Here is a 13,435-nt window from a genome sequence, read left to right as displayed (position 1 = left end):
CTTGGCGGCCTTCCTCAATGCGGCGATGTATTCCTTGGCCAACTCCCCGAATCGTTGATCCCTCTGCTCGAAGGTGTGGCGCCATGCGATGACGGACATCTTGGGCTGGAAGTGCTCCTTCAATAGCTTTTTTAGATCTGCGTAGCTGACAGACTCTAATGGGACAGGTGCTGCAAGGTTCTCTGCAATTTCGAAGGCGTCTTGACCGCAGACACAAAGCAGGGTGGCAGCTTTCAAGCTATCTTCCCTCACTTGGTTTACCTTGAGGTAATTTTCCACCCTGGCTACGTAGGACTCCCACCGCTCTGGATGTGAGACGTCGAATTCCGAAAGCCTTCCGACTTTTGCCATTTTCAGGAGACGGGTCTATCAGCCAGCCTACCCCCGAATGCGCACTGGATTGGTAGCTGCCGAGTCAACGGCGTTGACTCAGGTAGCTGCCGAGTCAACGCCGTTCCGCCGCTCAGGACTCACTTGGGTAAGCTTACACCTCTTCCTTTCCAGTCGATGTAAGGCATCCCACCTTCGTCGCCAGTGTTGAGTCCTTGGCGAAAAGCAGACGCGAGAAGCAGTTGTAGTTCTCAGGTTTTCTTTTATTCTGTGTTCAGCTTACAGGTGAAGGCTTCAGCAACGCCCAAAAGCTCCCAGCCTCTTATATAGGCAGTTCCCGGGTCAATGTGTTACTTTTCCCGCGCCAGCACCCGCGCATGCGCACAGGCGCTGGTGACAGCCTGTCTGGTCCCGGGCAGCTTTGCACCTGCCCGGGACTGCCTGCAAACGCCCCGAGCCCGTTTGCAAGGGGCATAACAACACACACTTTGGAATTTTGAAAGTCTGTTAGCACTATGTTAGAAGGCCTAAGCTTGGCCTGGAATCCACTACCAGAACAAATCTTTCTGAATGTATGAATGGAAATGATTGAAAGTGCAGACCCAGTGTCTAGTTCCATGACCAATGGAATTCCTTGCAACTTCACTTTAAGTGACAGTTTCTTCTTGATAGGCTTGTGTGTGCCTGTCCTATAAATGCTTCTTCATGAAGCACAGAAACCACCCTGTTTTGGCTGGGGGGACCCTGGTACCTTTCAGGCGCAATTCTTTTCAGGATTGTACCTTCTGACGGCCCAGGCACACAGCTGCAATGTGGCCTTGCTTCCCACATGCTCTACAGATTGCAGAACGAAACCTGCAGTCGGTCCTCTTGTGGCAACCTCCACACCCGAAGCACTTGGGAACAGCTGAAGACCTTTCTTTGCCTTCCTTCTGCTTCCCTTCTTTGGTTGGGTAGAGATGATCTACTTCTTCATCAGGGTCCTCTTCCGAGCTCCCTTGGACTCCCTCATGGTGCACGGAAACAGCTTCTGGAGTACTTCTGATAGGCCTCATATTCTTGATTGCCCCACCTGCTGCCTCTTCTGCAGTAACCTCTCTCAAGGAATCTTGGAACGATAAGTCTTCTTTAGCAAAAAGTCTCTGCTGCAAGTCTCTGGTTCTCAGCCCACATACAAATCTGTCTCTCAGTCTTTCTTCTAAGTCTTTAAACTCACAAGGCTTAGCTGATCTTCTCAATGAAGCAATGTACTCTTTAGCTGATTCACCAGCCCGTTGATCCCTCTGTTCAAAAGTATGTCTCCATGCAATAACAGACAACTTGGGCTGAAAGTGTTCTTTTAGTAATTTCTTTAAATCTGTGTAGGTAACAGATTCAAAGGTGCAGGTGCTACTAAATTTTCAGCAATTTCAAATGCATCTTGACCACAAACACACAGCAGGGTGGCGGCCTTTAAGCCATCTTCTCTCACTTGATTTACTCTGAAATAATTTTCTGCTCTGGCCACATAAGACTCCCATCTCTCTGGATGTGTAACATCAAACTCAGAAAGCTTTCCTATCTTTGCCATTTTTACAGTAGTGCAGGAAGGGTCTATCAGCCAGCTTACCTCCAACAATGCTGTATTGGCAGGCAGTTGCTGAGTTTAACGCCGTTTCCTCGCTGTTCAGGACTCCAGGGTAAGCTTACAATTTCTTTGATTAATTGTAAGGCAGCCCACCTTCGTCGCCAGTGTTGAGTCCTCGGTTAATGGCAATAACTTCACGAAGCATCTCGTAGTTTCAGGAGCCTCTTTATTTGTTGTTCTGTAGCCCCGTTACAACTCAGAGGCATGCAAGCCTCTCTGACTCTCTTAAAGACAATCCCTGGGCCAAATGGCAACATTTAGGCACGCGGCGCGCCTCACGCATGTGCGCAAGCGCCGGTGCCAGCCAGTCTGGTCCCGGGCAGCTTGCAACTGCTCGGGACCATTGCAACGTCCTGAGCCTGCCTTTGCAGGCTCAGGACACAACAGGTGCCTTACAGTGATTCTTAAAGAAGTAAGATTGGTCCTGCACAGTCGCAATACAGTCTTTGGAATTATGTGTTTGGATAAAGGAGGAATTTAGGAGGCAACAATGGATATAAGCAAGGGATCCAAAGTTGATTTGTCTCACCTGTTGAGAACATTGGTGCAAATCTTTGGCTAATCTGTTCATCTGAGCTGCCATTTGGTTTTAATACTGAAATAATATGGTCAACAGCCACTGTGCTCCTTCTGGGTACTTAAGCAATGGTTCTGTTCCTACAATGATAAGAGTAGTAAAAAAAAGCTGTCAGGCTCTCCCAATCAGAACCTGAAAATAAATCACAGATTTCAAGACACTTCTCAGCTTAGTTCAGCTCATCTGATAAATCTGACGGAAGTCCCACAGATATGGCTCCACTAGTTAAGAATTTTTGTTGCAGACAAGAATGGAGGTACAGTATAAAAGTTCACTGACCAAGTAACATCACGCCAGAATCCTGCCCTTCAATGACACCCAGAAGGGGGTAGGGTAAAGAAACTACAAGTTCTAGATACTTAAACACAGAGATAGGCTTCCATGAGTGGAACAAATGGGGTGGGGAAAATGGCAACAGTGTTATGATGTACATATGAGATTTGAATCTGACACTGAGACACAGATGCAAAAGTTAGTACTGTGATACTGAAATGCACATTTTGTCATATTTGCACCCACTGCAATCTGTATTGGAAGCCTACTGATGAAGTGCTGAAAAGCAGAATTCTCAGTGTTTCACATCTTTCCTTGCATAGCCTAAGCATATTATTGGTGCTATAAAAACAAGCCTTGAAGTAAAATTAACTTTTCATCAGATTCTGAATGGAGAATGAGAGAGGGACACTATTTTATACTTCACTTCAGACAGTAAAATAATTTGGACTTATATGAAGAAGAGACTCAATACAGCATTTCCCATAGATGGGGGAGAGCCCCAGCTAAGTCACCTTTGCCTCTCACTTGCAATTACTTTAAAACCAACATAAGTTATTTAGAGAATTTATTCAAAACCTGCCCGCTTTCTTCTGGTCTGATATCATTTCTGATTCAGCTAACTTGCTTCTGGGGACATCTGCAATCTATTTCGGAAATTTCTACTTTTTTCCATTTTGCATGAAATCACCACAATGATCAAATTAGCACAGTTGTGCTTACAGCCTAGCTCCAAAGATTAGGGTGACTTTCCTCTTGTGAGAACTAATAATCCAACCCTACCTTTAGACAGAGTGATGTGATGATCAATTGATTTTTTGGTGAATTAAAAGGACAATAATTTCTATAATTCTTACTATTTTCACTATGAGGCAGTTAAAACAGATGAAGTATTTTCACTCTCACATATCCAAAAATCTGGACCAGCCTTTGGTAGATTGCAGAACCATAATCCAACCCACTGGAGAACAGAAAATTGCATCCATTCCCCACAACAATACTGAAGATGAGGATTGTGGGAGCTGCAGTCCAATATGTTTAAAAGGCATCAGCTTGGAGACTGCTAGTATAAATCACATTGTTTTCATATTTCCACACCATCCTTGTGAAGTTAGGATGAGAAATGGAGACCAATGACCAATGATTAAAACCAGTGTCTCCCTTCTATTATGCATTGCAGTGTACTGACTCTGGGATTTGTAGGAAAGAGAAATCTTTGGAACTATGGATTATACCCAAAGCACTAATGAGATTATTTGACTTTGAATATGATGTGCTCCTCCCAATTGTTCTTTTGGCAGGTTTCCTTTTCATGGGTGATGTCATTCATCGAATGCTGACAGCTACACAGTATATTGCCCCTCTGATGGCAAACTTCAATCCTGGCTATTCACGCAACTCCACTGTCAAATACTTTGACAATGGTGAGCTCTTATTATATTTCCCTCCTCTGTAACCTTCCCAGGACTAGATCACCACTTCTATTCCACATCCTTGCAAGCTTGCCCACTGCTACTTATGCTGGACTGGACATTTATTTTGCAAAATGAAATTCAAACTCCGGAAAGTCTCAACTTCCCCCCCCCCCACACACACACACACCTTCCTTTTTCCCTCTTCCTCCTATATATGAAAGCTGGCAGAAATCTCTCCTTTGGATGTTTTTATTTTATTTTTCATACTTAGGATTTATTTATTGGGGAGTGATAATGGAGCATGGTTGGAATCAGGTTAATTAGCTGTTTTGTTCTTGGCTGATGATGACTAACTCTTAAAAGCCTTTTTATGATAATCTGTGCAGTTGTAGCAGGTACGTTTGATTTATACTTCAGGTTTTTTAGAAAGAGGCAAAAATATAGAATTAGGAATAGGTAATCAGGAGGTGGGGGGGCGATAAGTAAGGGTCAGTTATCTTTGTTAGTGCCTGGAATCTGAATTTATGTTCCTGTGACACAGTTGAGTGCCTGGAATGATTGTTACCGGGGCTACCACATAGTCTGTACTGGTGTGTTCATAAAGTATTTTCAGTTCAGTTTTCTTCCCATCTATTTTATATTTTGTTGATTAAGAGGGCCTGCAGAAACAGATTATTCAAATCTAAGGATTTTTTCAGTGGGAATTTTTTAGTGATTACTTGATGGCCTGTTGGTTTCTCATTATTAAAAACATTTTGTACATGCTTGGAAGCACATTTCAACAAGTAGGAAAACTATTTCCTTTTTTAGTAAAAATCCTTCTGGTACTTTCTATTCCTGCTCAAGTAGAAGGACAAGGAATGGGTTTTGGAAAGGCTCTTCCACTACATAGATTGGTCAGATGTATTCCTTCCTGGATTTTAAGTTCAAGTTCTTAGTTCCCATTCTGTACTTCATTTCTTTTATTCTTCTACTTCCAAAGGAACCATGTTTGTTGTCCAGTGGGATCAAGTTTATCTAGAAGGAAAAGAGGACAAAGGCTATTTCATCTTCCAGGCAGCTTTGTACAACAGTGGCAGAATTGTCTTTGGTTATAAGGAGGTGAGTGTACACAGTCTAGTGTAGAAAAAATTAGTTTCTCAAATGTTCATCAAGGTCCTGGCCATCAAGAATAATGAAACTTCAAGGATTGGCAGAAATGGACTGGCTTTCTGGAATTTCCTTGATACTAGTGACTGAGATTTCTATGCCTTCTCTTTTCCGACTCCAGATTCCCATGCCAGTGCTTGAAATTAGTTCTACACAACATCCTGTCAAAGCTGGTCTTTCAGATGCTTTTATGATCCTTAACTCTTCCCCTGGTAAGTCTGGCAGACAATGAGTGGAGGGGGGAAAGGAACCGGGTGACAGAAAGCAGAAATATGGTACATACACTAATTTGTTTTTGACTAAACCAGCTTTTCTAAGATGCAAAATTCTTGTTAAAAATATGAACATTTGGGGCTGTTCTCTGACCTACAAAGCAGAATGAGATAGCAGATAGAGAAATCATATACTTAACTATTGCCTTGATTAAAATGCCCTCTTAACAAAAAACAGTGCTGCTGTAGTTTTTACCTGATAGGATTACTTTCTTTTTCAATATGTTTGCTATCATAGAAAAATACTGATAAAGCATCAGTTGGTTTTATATGATATGCTAATTAATCATGGACTATGTTCATACAACACAAACAATAATTCTATGATTTGCAAACCAAAATGAATTGAGCATGTCAAGTGAACCAGACCATCACATTATGCCATAGCATGGTTTGTTTGTTCACCTTAGCATATAATGTGAACCTAGCCATCATAATTTGTTAATCATGGTTTAGAATTTAATATTTTATATATGATTTGCTTGCCTTTGGTTTAGGATGTTATGCAAGCCTAGCCACTATAATTTGTAAACCATGTTTAATACTACTCTTCAATGCCTTGGTAAGGCCACACTTGGAATACTGCATCCAGTTTTGGTCACCACGATGTAAAAAAGATGTTGAGACTCTAGAAAGAGTACAGAGAAGAGCAACAAAGATGATTAGGGGACTGGAGGCTAAAACATATAAGGAACGGTTGCTAGAATTGGGTATGTCTAGTTTAACGAAGAGAAGGACAAGGGGGGACATGATAGCAGTATTCCAATATCTCAGGGGCTGCCATAAAGAAGAGGGAATTAAGCTATTTTCCAAAGCACCTGAAGGCAGGACAAGAAGCAACGGGTGGAAACTAATCAAGGAGAGAAGCAACCTAGAACTAAGGAGAAACTTCCTGACAGTGAGAACAATTAATCAGTGGAACAGCCTGCCTCCAGAAGCAGTAAATGCTCCAACACTGGAAGTTTTTAAGAAGAGACTGGACAGCCATTTGTCCGAAATGGTGTAGGGTTTCCTGCCCGAGCAGGGGGTTGGACTAGATGACCTCCAAGGTCCCTTCCAACTTGACTATTATTATTATTATTAGTTATGGCTTATGTCACATTAATTTAATAGGCCTTAGAGTTGAAGCCCAACCTTCCCCATACTGATATCATTCAAACATATGAGTTCCATGTATCTGGAGAATATTAGATTGAAGAAGGAAATCACTTCCTCCATCCAGGAAAGACTTCCTTCCTGTACTTGAAGTATCTCAGAGCCACTCACCCTTATTAGTTCATTTCATTATTGAACCACTGTTACTCACTATTGCAATTTCTACCATGTAAAGCCCATTCAACCACTTACTTCCCACTCTGGGCAGAAAGGCTGCTTAAGGCAGTGCATATTAATTTCCAAGCTACGACATGATAAAGAAGAAAAACAAAATCTTTGATTACAACAAAAGGACCTCCCTCAGCTACAAGACCACTCAATTAACAAGTTTTGGTTAAAAGCTAATTTAAAGAACAGCCCATTTAAAAGGAATATAAATAGTGGCTACCAAACCTAAGAATAAACCAGAATTGCTGAAACTTTTAGGTTGCTGTTCATGAGCAACAATTGTTCCTGTATTCCTAATTTGTTAAGACATTGACATGTTAAATTCTGGGGATGGATGACAGAGAAAGTCGCTTGCTTCCTTGTTGGTTTCTAGTTGGTTTAGTTGCCTCAGTTGGCAGGGACAACTGGGCAGCACACAATGGACAAAGCACGGTTCTCAGCAATTCTTGTTTATAATTATATCCAAATACAGAGCTACAGATAAAGCCAGAGAAACTTTCCAAACAAGATAATTCCACAATGAAATAATTCTGCTACTGTTACCATTAATGACCAACAAATATTGAGTCTGACTTCAGAAGCAAATCTGTGAGATAGCTTAGCTTTTAGGAAATGTAAAGCTCTCTAGATATTTTTTATTTCCACAAAATGCTGTATAGATAGTCCTTGACTTATGACTATGACTGAGCCCAAAATTTATGTTGCTAACTGAGACAGTTGTTAAGTGAGTTTTGCCACATTTTATGACCTTTCTTGCCACAGTTGAATCACTGTAGTTGTTAAGTTGATAACATGGTTGTTAAGTGAATCTGGCTTTCCCATTGTCTTCACTTGTCAGAAGGTTGCAGAAGGTGATCACATGACCCTGGGACACTGCAGTGGTCATAAATATGTGTCAGTTGCCAAGCATATGAATTTTGATCACATGACCATGGGGATACTGAGTGATCATAAGTATGAAAAATGGTCATTAGTCACACTACTTTTCAGTGCCATTGTAACTCAAACAGTCACTAAATGAACTGTTGTTAAGTCAAGGACTGCTTATAGAGTGGGGTTAAAGGGTTATAGATACTGCAGTCTAAAAAAAATTGGAAGGTACTGTCCTATATCCAAGCACTGACTATTGTGTGAATGTGGCTCCTTTAGTCTTTAGAACTAGCAGGTAGCTCATTACATCTCTGAGCTCGGTCATTTGTCTGTTTGATATCAGCTATGTATATTCTCTTCTATTAGTTTCATCTTAATTTTTAATTATGCAAAAGTTGGTGGAAATGTGTGCTATGGCCATATCCTGTAAGAGACAGTGTGGAGTCCTGGCCTAATTTAATATTCCCCCCTAACTATTTTAGAATCTCAGCATCGGACCATATATGAATACCATAGAGTGGAACTGGATACTAGCAAGATCACTAGTGCATCAGCTGTGGAATTTTTGCCCCTACCCAGTAAGTTTTCACCTCAAATTGCATTGCCTTGCTTTCTCTAGTCTAGGCATTGTTCATTGCAAAGGCAGAAAATAATCATCTACAAGCTTAGGGAGGGTGGGTGGATGGGAGGGAAGGAGGGAGGGAGAGAGGGAGGAAAGAAGGAAGAGAAGGAAGGAAGGAAGGAAGGAAGGAAGGAAGGAAGGAAGGAAGGAAGGAAGGAAGGAAGGAAAAATTCAAAAATAAAAGAGGAACATTGTGGAGAAGATATCACAATGTTCCCCTGTAGTTATTAACACATTAGGTAAAATAACAAACATATTAAACATTTTTTTACAAGGACATATATTTTGGCTATGACAGCTCTGGATTTTACACCCCTCAAAAAATCTTGCTGGGTACATGTTATGTCTTACAACATTACTTGCATATTTCTTACATACCAGGCTAGAACTCAAATTTCCCCTCAAACACTTTTCTAATATATGCTTATGTTTGGTTTTTTTTCGTAATCTTTGACAAATGTAAACATAATGATGTTATTTGCATGGAAGCTGAGCCCTATTTTTACAGAAGCCTATGGACTTTTCAGGTAAATAAAATTTTCCATGAACAATAGCTCTAGCTCTTCCCACTTGCTGATGGTATCATTGAATGATTTGCTATCTGAAAAGATGCTACATGTCAGCTTTCAGCAAGGTTCAAAGAGAAAAATTTAAAACTGGAATGCAAACTGAACAGTTAACTGGTATCTTTTTGCCTCTGGTTAAAAAAAGAAATGAGGAAGCAATTTCTCCCTGCCCTTTCTTTGCTGAATCAGGCAGCCTTTGATTGGTGGAGGTTTTTTTTTTTTTAAGAGCTGTAGAGAAGGGTAATTTTTAGAATCTGGATCAAATGATAGGTCTTTGGCTAGCAGTATGAGCATTATTTCTTTTGCATTTCAATGTTGCGAGCCTTCTTCCCCAAGCCTGGGGGTTTTCCTGCTCCTTTGATTGGGTGCTCTTCTGGGCACTTGTTTCAGAGCCTGAGCTGAGAGCACTCAGAGCTGAGAAAGAGCCTCTTCAACATCTCATACATGTTCTCTTGTTTGGCGAAAAAGGTAGAAGAGATTGGTAGACATTATAACAGACTAAAATAAAATCCAGGACCCATGCATAAGTGAAAAGAAATGGATGGTCAACAAGCAATATGAAATCATCATTAAAGTATTTTCTCTATAAAAAAAGAGAAGATTATTAAAATTGCTGCCAAATGCAGGCTCTTGACTGCAATTTTCTTTTAATGTTATTATTATAAAATAAAAAGTAGCATTTTGAATCCTAAACAGATAACATCAAATATTTTTACTGAACTAATTCAGTACATATTTGAGGTTAAAAATATATCGTCAGGCTAGGTCAGTGGTGGCGAACCTATGGCACGGGTGCCAGAGGCGGCACTCAGAGCCCTCTCTGTGGGCACACGTGCTGTCGCCCCAGTCCTAGGCCTTCAGCTGGGTTTTATAAAACCTTTTCGCTTTAGGCCTCTGCTGCCGTGTGCAAAAAAAAAAAAAAAAATTCAGTCAATTTCAACTTCTCGCGGGAAAAAAAAAGATCTTGCAAAGTTGGAATTGATTGATTGATTTTTAGTCCCACCCAGTCTGCCGTTACCACTGCAGCCATGCCCACCCAATGGGCCACGCCCACCCGGTACTCAACGATGCATAAGTGGGTTTTGGGTTGCAGTTTGGGCACTCAGTGTCTAAAAGGTTTGCCATCACTGGGCTAGATTAAGTTGCCATTATCAGCTAAACATTAGGCTTCTTCCATATCACTCCTTAACCCTAACCAATCCTGTGCAGGGCTGAATCCAGCAACTATTCTGAGTGTCTTACCCCTGCTTTAATGATCTGTCCCATGTTAGCCAGTGAAGGGCACCCAAAGCTAGAAAAAACAGGCACTCTATCTCCATCTTTGCTTTCTGTTTCCCCATATTTTTTGTAAGAAGGCAAGACAATTTTTAGAAGGCAAGCCATTGTTAAAGGTATAGCAACACCTTTACAGCAGGGGAAAATAGGAGAAAGGAGAAGGAAATAACAAAAATAGAAAGCCGAATGTTTCCAAAGGAAACATTTATTTATTTATTTATCAAAGTTATAGAATAATCTAATTATCTTAGAGTCCTATAAACCAAGTGTTTGGCAATTGTGTGGACTTCAGTTCCCAGAATTCCACAGAGAATTCCACAGCATGGGAATTAAAATCCATCTTAAAGTTGGGGAATTCTGGCAGTTAAAATCCATCTTAAAGTTGAAATACATCTTAAAGTTGCCAAAATTGAAAAGTACTGACATAAACTAAAGCAATTAATTAAAGTTAAGAAAAGTGACTTTTCAACATATATGGAAGCCCTAGATGCCTAGAACAATTTGAGGATGCATAAGAGTAGTTTAGATCTCAGATTAGAGCATTCCTTGATACCTATATCAAGGTTTTTTTGGATGTGAAATCAGTTAGTGGCTATCAAATCTTTGGTGGAAATTACCCTGACTGCTAATAGTGTAATGATTCCTTCATTAGTATTAAAAGTGAACTAGTTGGACTCTGTAAAGGATTATTTAGCCTACTCAAGTTTTACCACATTTAGTAATGAAGCCATCACTGTCAGAAGAACTTCAGGGGTAGTTAGACCAGAACAGGAAAAAGGACATCATATTTATTATGAATTCAACGCAAGTGATTCCAAGTTCTTGCAAATTCTTTTATACTGTGTCAAGAATATAAAAAGTAGGACTTAATTTAAAACAAAAAGATTTACTTTTATAGAAAACAATGCAGCCTTCCCAATTTCTCTGGAATTCTGGGGTTCATGCTGGGACAAGCACTAGCAGGAGGCGAGCCATTTTTGGAGAAAAAAAAATATTACAGAATAACTTGTATATTTCTAAACTCCTCACACATTCCTAAGGAATTTTCAGCAACAGCATATTATCAACTGACAGGGTCAGAATATAGTCCACTGTGTGATTTTCTGCTTCAAAAGCAACTGATGCAACAAAGAACAGAAAAATAACCTGACCTATTATTTTAAATGAATACTATGATGATGAGAGCATACTGAGCTGGAATATAATGACCCTGAGCTAGTTTCATCTTGAGGACATGAAGTAACAGAGTTCTATAGTCTCAGTCTGCCTTCCTCAACTTGAGGGAGAACAAGAAGAGAAAGAATACCTTTCAAGCCAACTTTAGAAAGAAAAGATTGGAACACTCTTTATTCATTACGTCTTTTTGCTTGTAGCGTGTCTCCAGCTTCACAACTGTGAGGCCTGTATGACATCTGGCCTAAATTTCAATTGTAGTTGGTGCCATGTTCTGCAGAGGTAAGTCTTCTAAACCCAAGGGGGAATCTACATTCACTTCTCAAAGAAGTTAATATTGTCTGGCTCTTGGTCTAGAAATTTAACTTGTAGAATTTCTGTAGTCTACCCCAGCCACATGTAGATGGGTAACTTTTGATATCTAGACTTAATAGTCTTAAGTCTCCACATACCACTCAAGTTTTTTGATGGTATGAGTCCTCTTCCTCCAAAATATAAAAAAACTGTTTCACTGTATATAGAAGTCTATGCTGATAATTTACAAAAATAGAGGACCAAAGAAGACAGAGAATGTCTTGAAATATATAAAGTTAATAAAATATTGAAGTTTAGTTCAAGAATGGAATACCTGAATTGGTGAGCCGTGGTCCCATCTGCCTTTTTTGTATCTGTTCCAGTTGCATTATAGAATTTCTTTTCTCAGCCTTTTAGGGAAGAAAAAAAATACCTATAAAATACTCTATGGCTAACATATTTCCAAGAATATCCTCTCCAAGGCCTAATGTGTTGACATCACTCTATCTTTTTTGCATAATCACTAATTTTCTGTCTTTCCCTCCCTTCTCATGTACCCTCAGTTATCTAAAACTTATCACTTATTATTAAATTAGAAATACAAGATAAATGGAGAATAAATCCCTAGGTTTTCATTCAGTCTGCTATCTAGGCAAGACTGGCCCTTGATTCTCTTTCATGTATGAGACACTGTGGTGATGCAATTTTTCTGAAACTCAGTTGCTATTTATCGGGCACATGCAACAATAAAAAAAATGATTGATTCTGTATATGCTGTGTTTAAAATGTACACAACGTCCACAGCAAAATAAAATCTTGCAGCTAAAATAGAAGTAGGAAATGTTGCAAAGAACAAACTGCATATGTGGGCTTGGATGCTGTCCATTCCTTCACATTTGAGGTTACTTTCAAAATATTACAATCATTTCTTGTCCAGAAATCCCTTCTCCACTGAAGAGCTAAGCAATTAAATCTTTGCTGTAGCTTGCCTATATGTACAACTTGCTTTCTTTAGCCCTCTTCATTATGCTGCTTTTTCAGCTCCAATCACTCACAGACACGACTTATCCTCACATCTATCCATGGAAGAAATCATTCATATTTGGAAGTTAACATATATTTGAAATATATTTTCTTGGCAGATATTAGACCTCCCCAAAACTCTACAGCAGCAGAAAAAGCCAGGAGAGGTAGGGGTTTATGGGAAGGCCTATGGTACATTGAGGGAAAATAACAGCAAAATTACTGGCTGGTGAATGTGTCATGTGAATCAACAGTGACATAGATGTCGTAAAGTTGGGGAGAAATACTTGTACAGTGAAATGATTGACTTCAAAGCTCCTATTCTCTCTTTATGGTCCACAAAGCAGAATTGTTCTAGATGTGCTTTGGAAGAAGAGCTGCATTTTGAGAGTCTCTTTCTTTCTGTGGAGTGAGGCCCTCAATATCTGTCCTTCAGTTCTATTTTATTTTTTATTTGGAAAAATTTATATTGTCACCTGCTCGCTCACAGCAACTCAAAGCGACTTACAGGAAATAAAAACACAATATAAACGAAATAAAAATAAAAAATAAAAATAATAAAATAATAAGCCCGACCCCCACCCACCCACCCTCGGGTGACAACACACACTCATACCAGCTATTTAATGGGCTCTATCCTGCTCTG

The 13,435-nt window shown here is 39.9% G+C and overlaps 1 protein-coding gene across 2 annotated transcripts in view; it reads left to right on the top strand.

Annotated features, from left to right (window-relative positions):
- Window positions 1-13,435, top strand: part of PLXDC1 (plexin domain containing 1) — an 85,113-nt gene that overhangs the window by 58,421 nt on the left and 13,257 nt on the right. For both annotated transcript variants that reach the window (XM_039355876.1, XM_039355875.1), the window contains exons 5-9: window positions 4,109-4,231; window positions 5,205-5,323; window positions 5,493-5,583; window positions 8,319-8,414; window positions 11,673-11,754. In XM_039355876.1, coding sequence (XP_039211810.1) covers window positions 4,109-4,231; window positions 5,205-5,323; window positions 5,493-5,583; window positions 8,319-8,414; window positions 11,673-11,754 — 511 coding nt within the window. The remainder of the gene's footprint in view (window positions 1-4,108; window positions 4,232-5,204; window positions 5,324-5,492; window positions 5,584-8,318; window positions 8,415-11,672; window positions 11,755-13,435) is intronic.

Source organism: Crotalus tigris, unplaced genomic scaffold (assembly GCF_016545835.1).
Source record: "Crotalus tigris isolate CLP2741 ecotype Arizona unplaced genomic scaffold, ASM1654583v1 scf7180000018762.419966263:882430, whole genome shotgun sequence".
Classification (NCBI taxonomy): Eukaryota; Metazoa; Chordata; class Lepidosauria; order Squamata; family Viperidae; genus Crotalus; species Crotalus tigris.
This window is presented reverse-complemented; position numbering and strand designations above follow the sequence as displayed.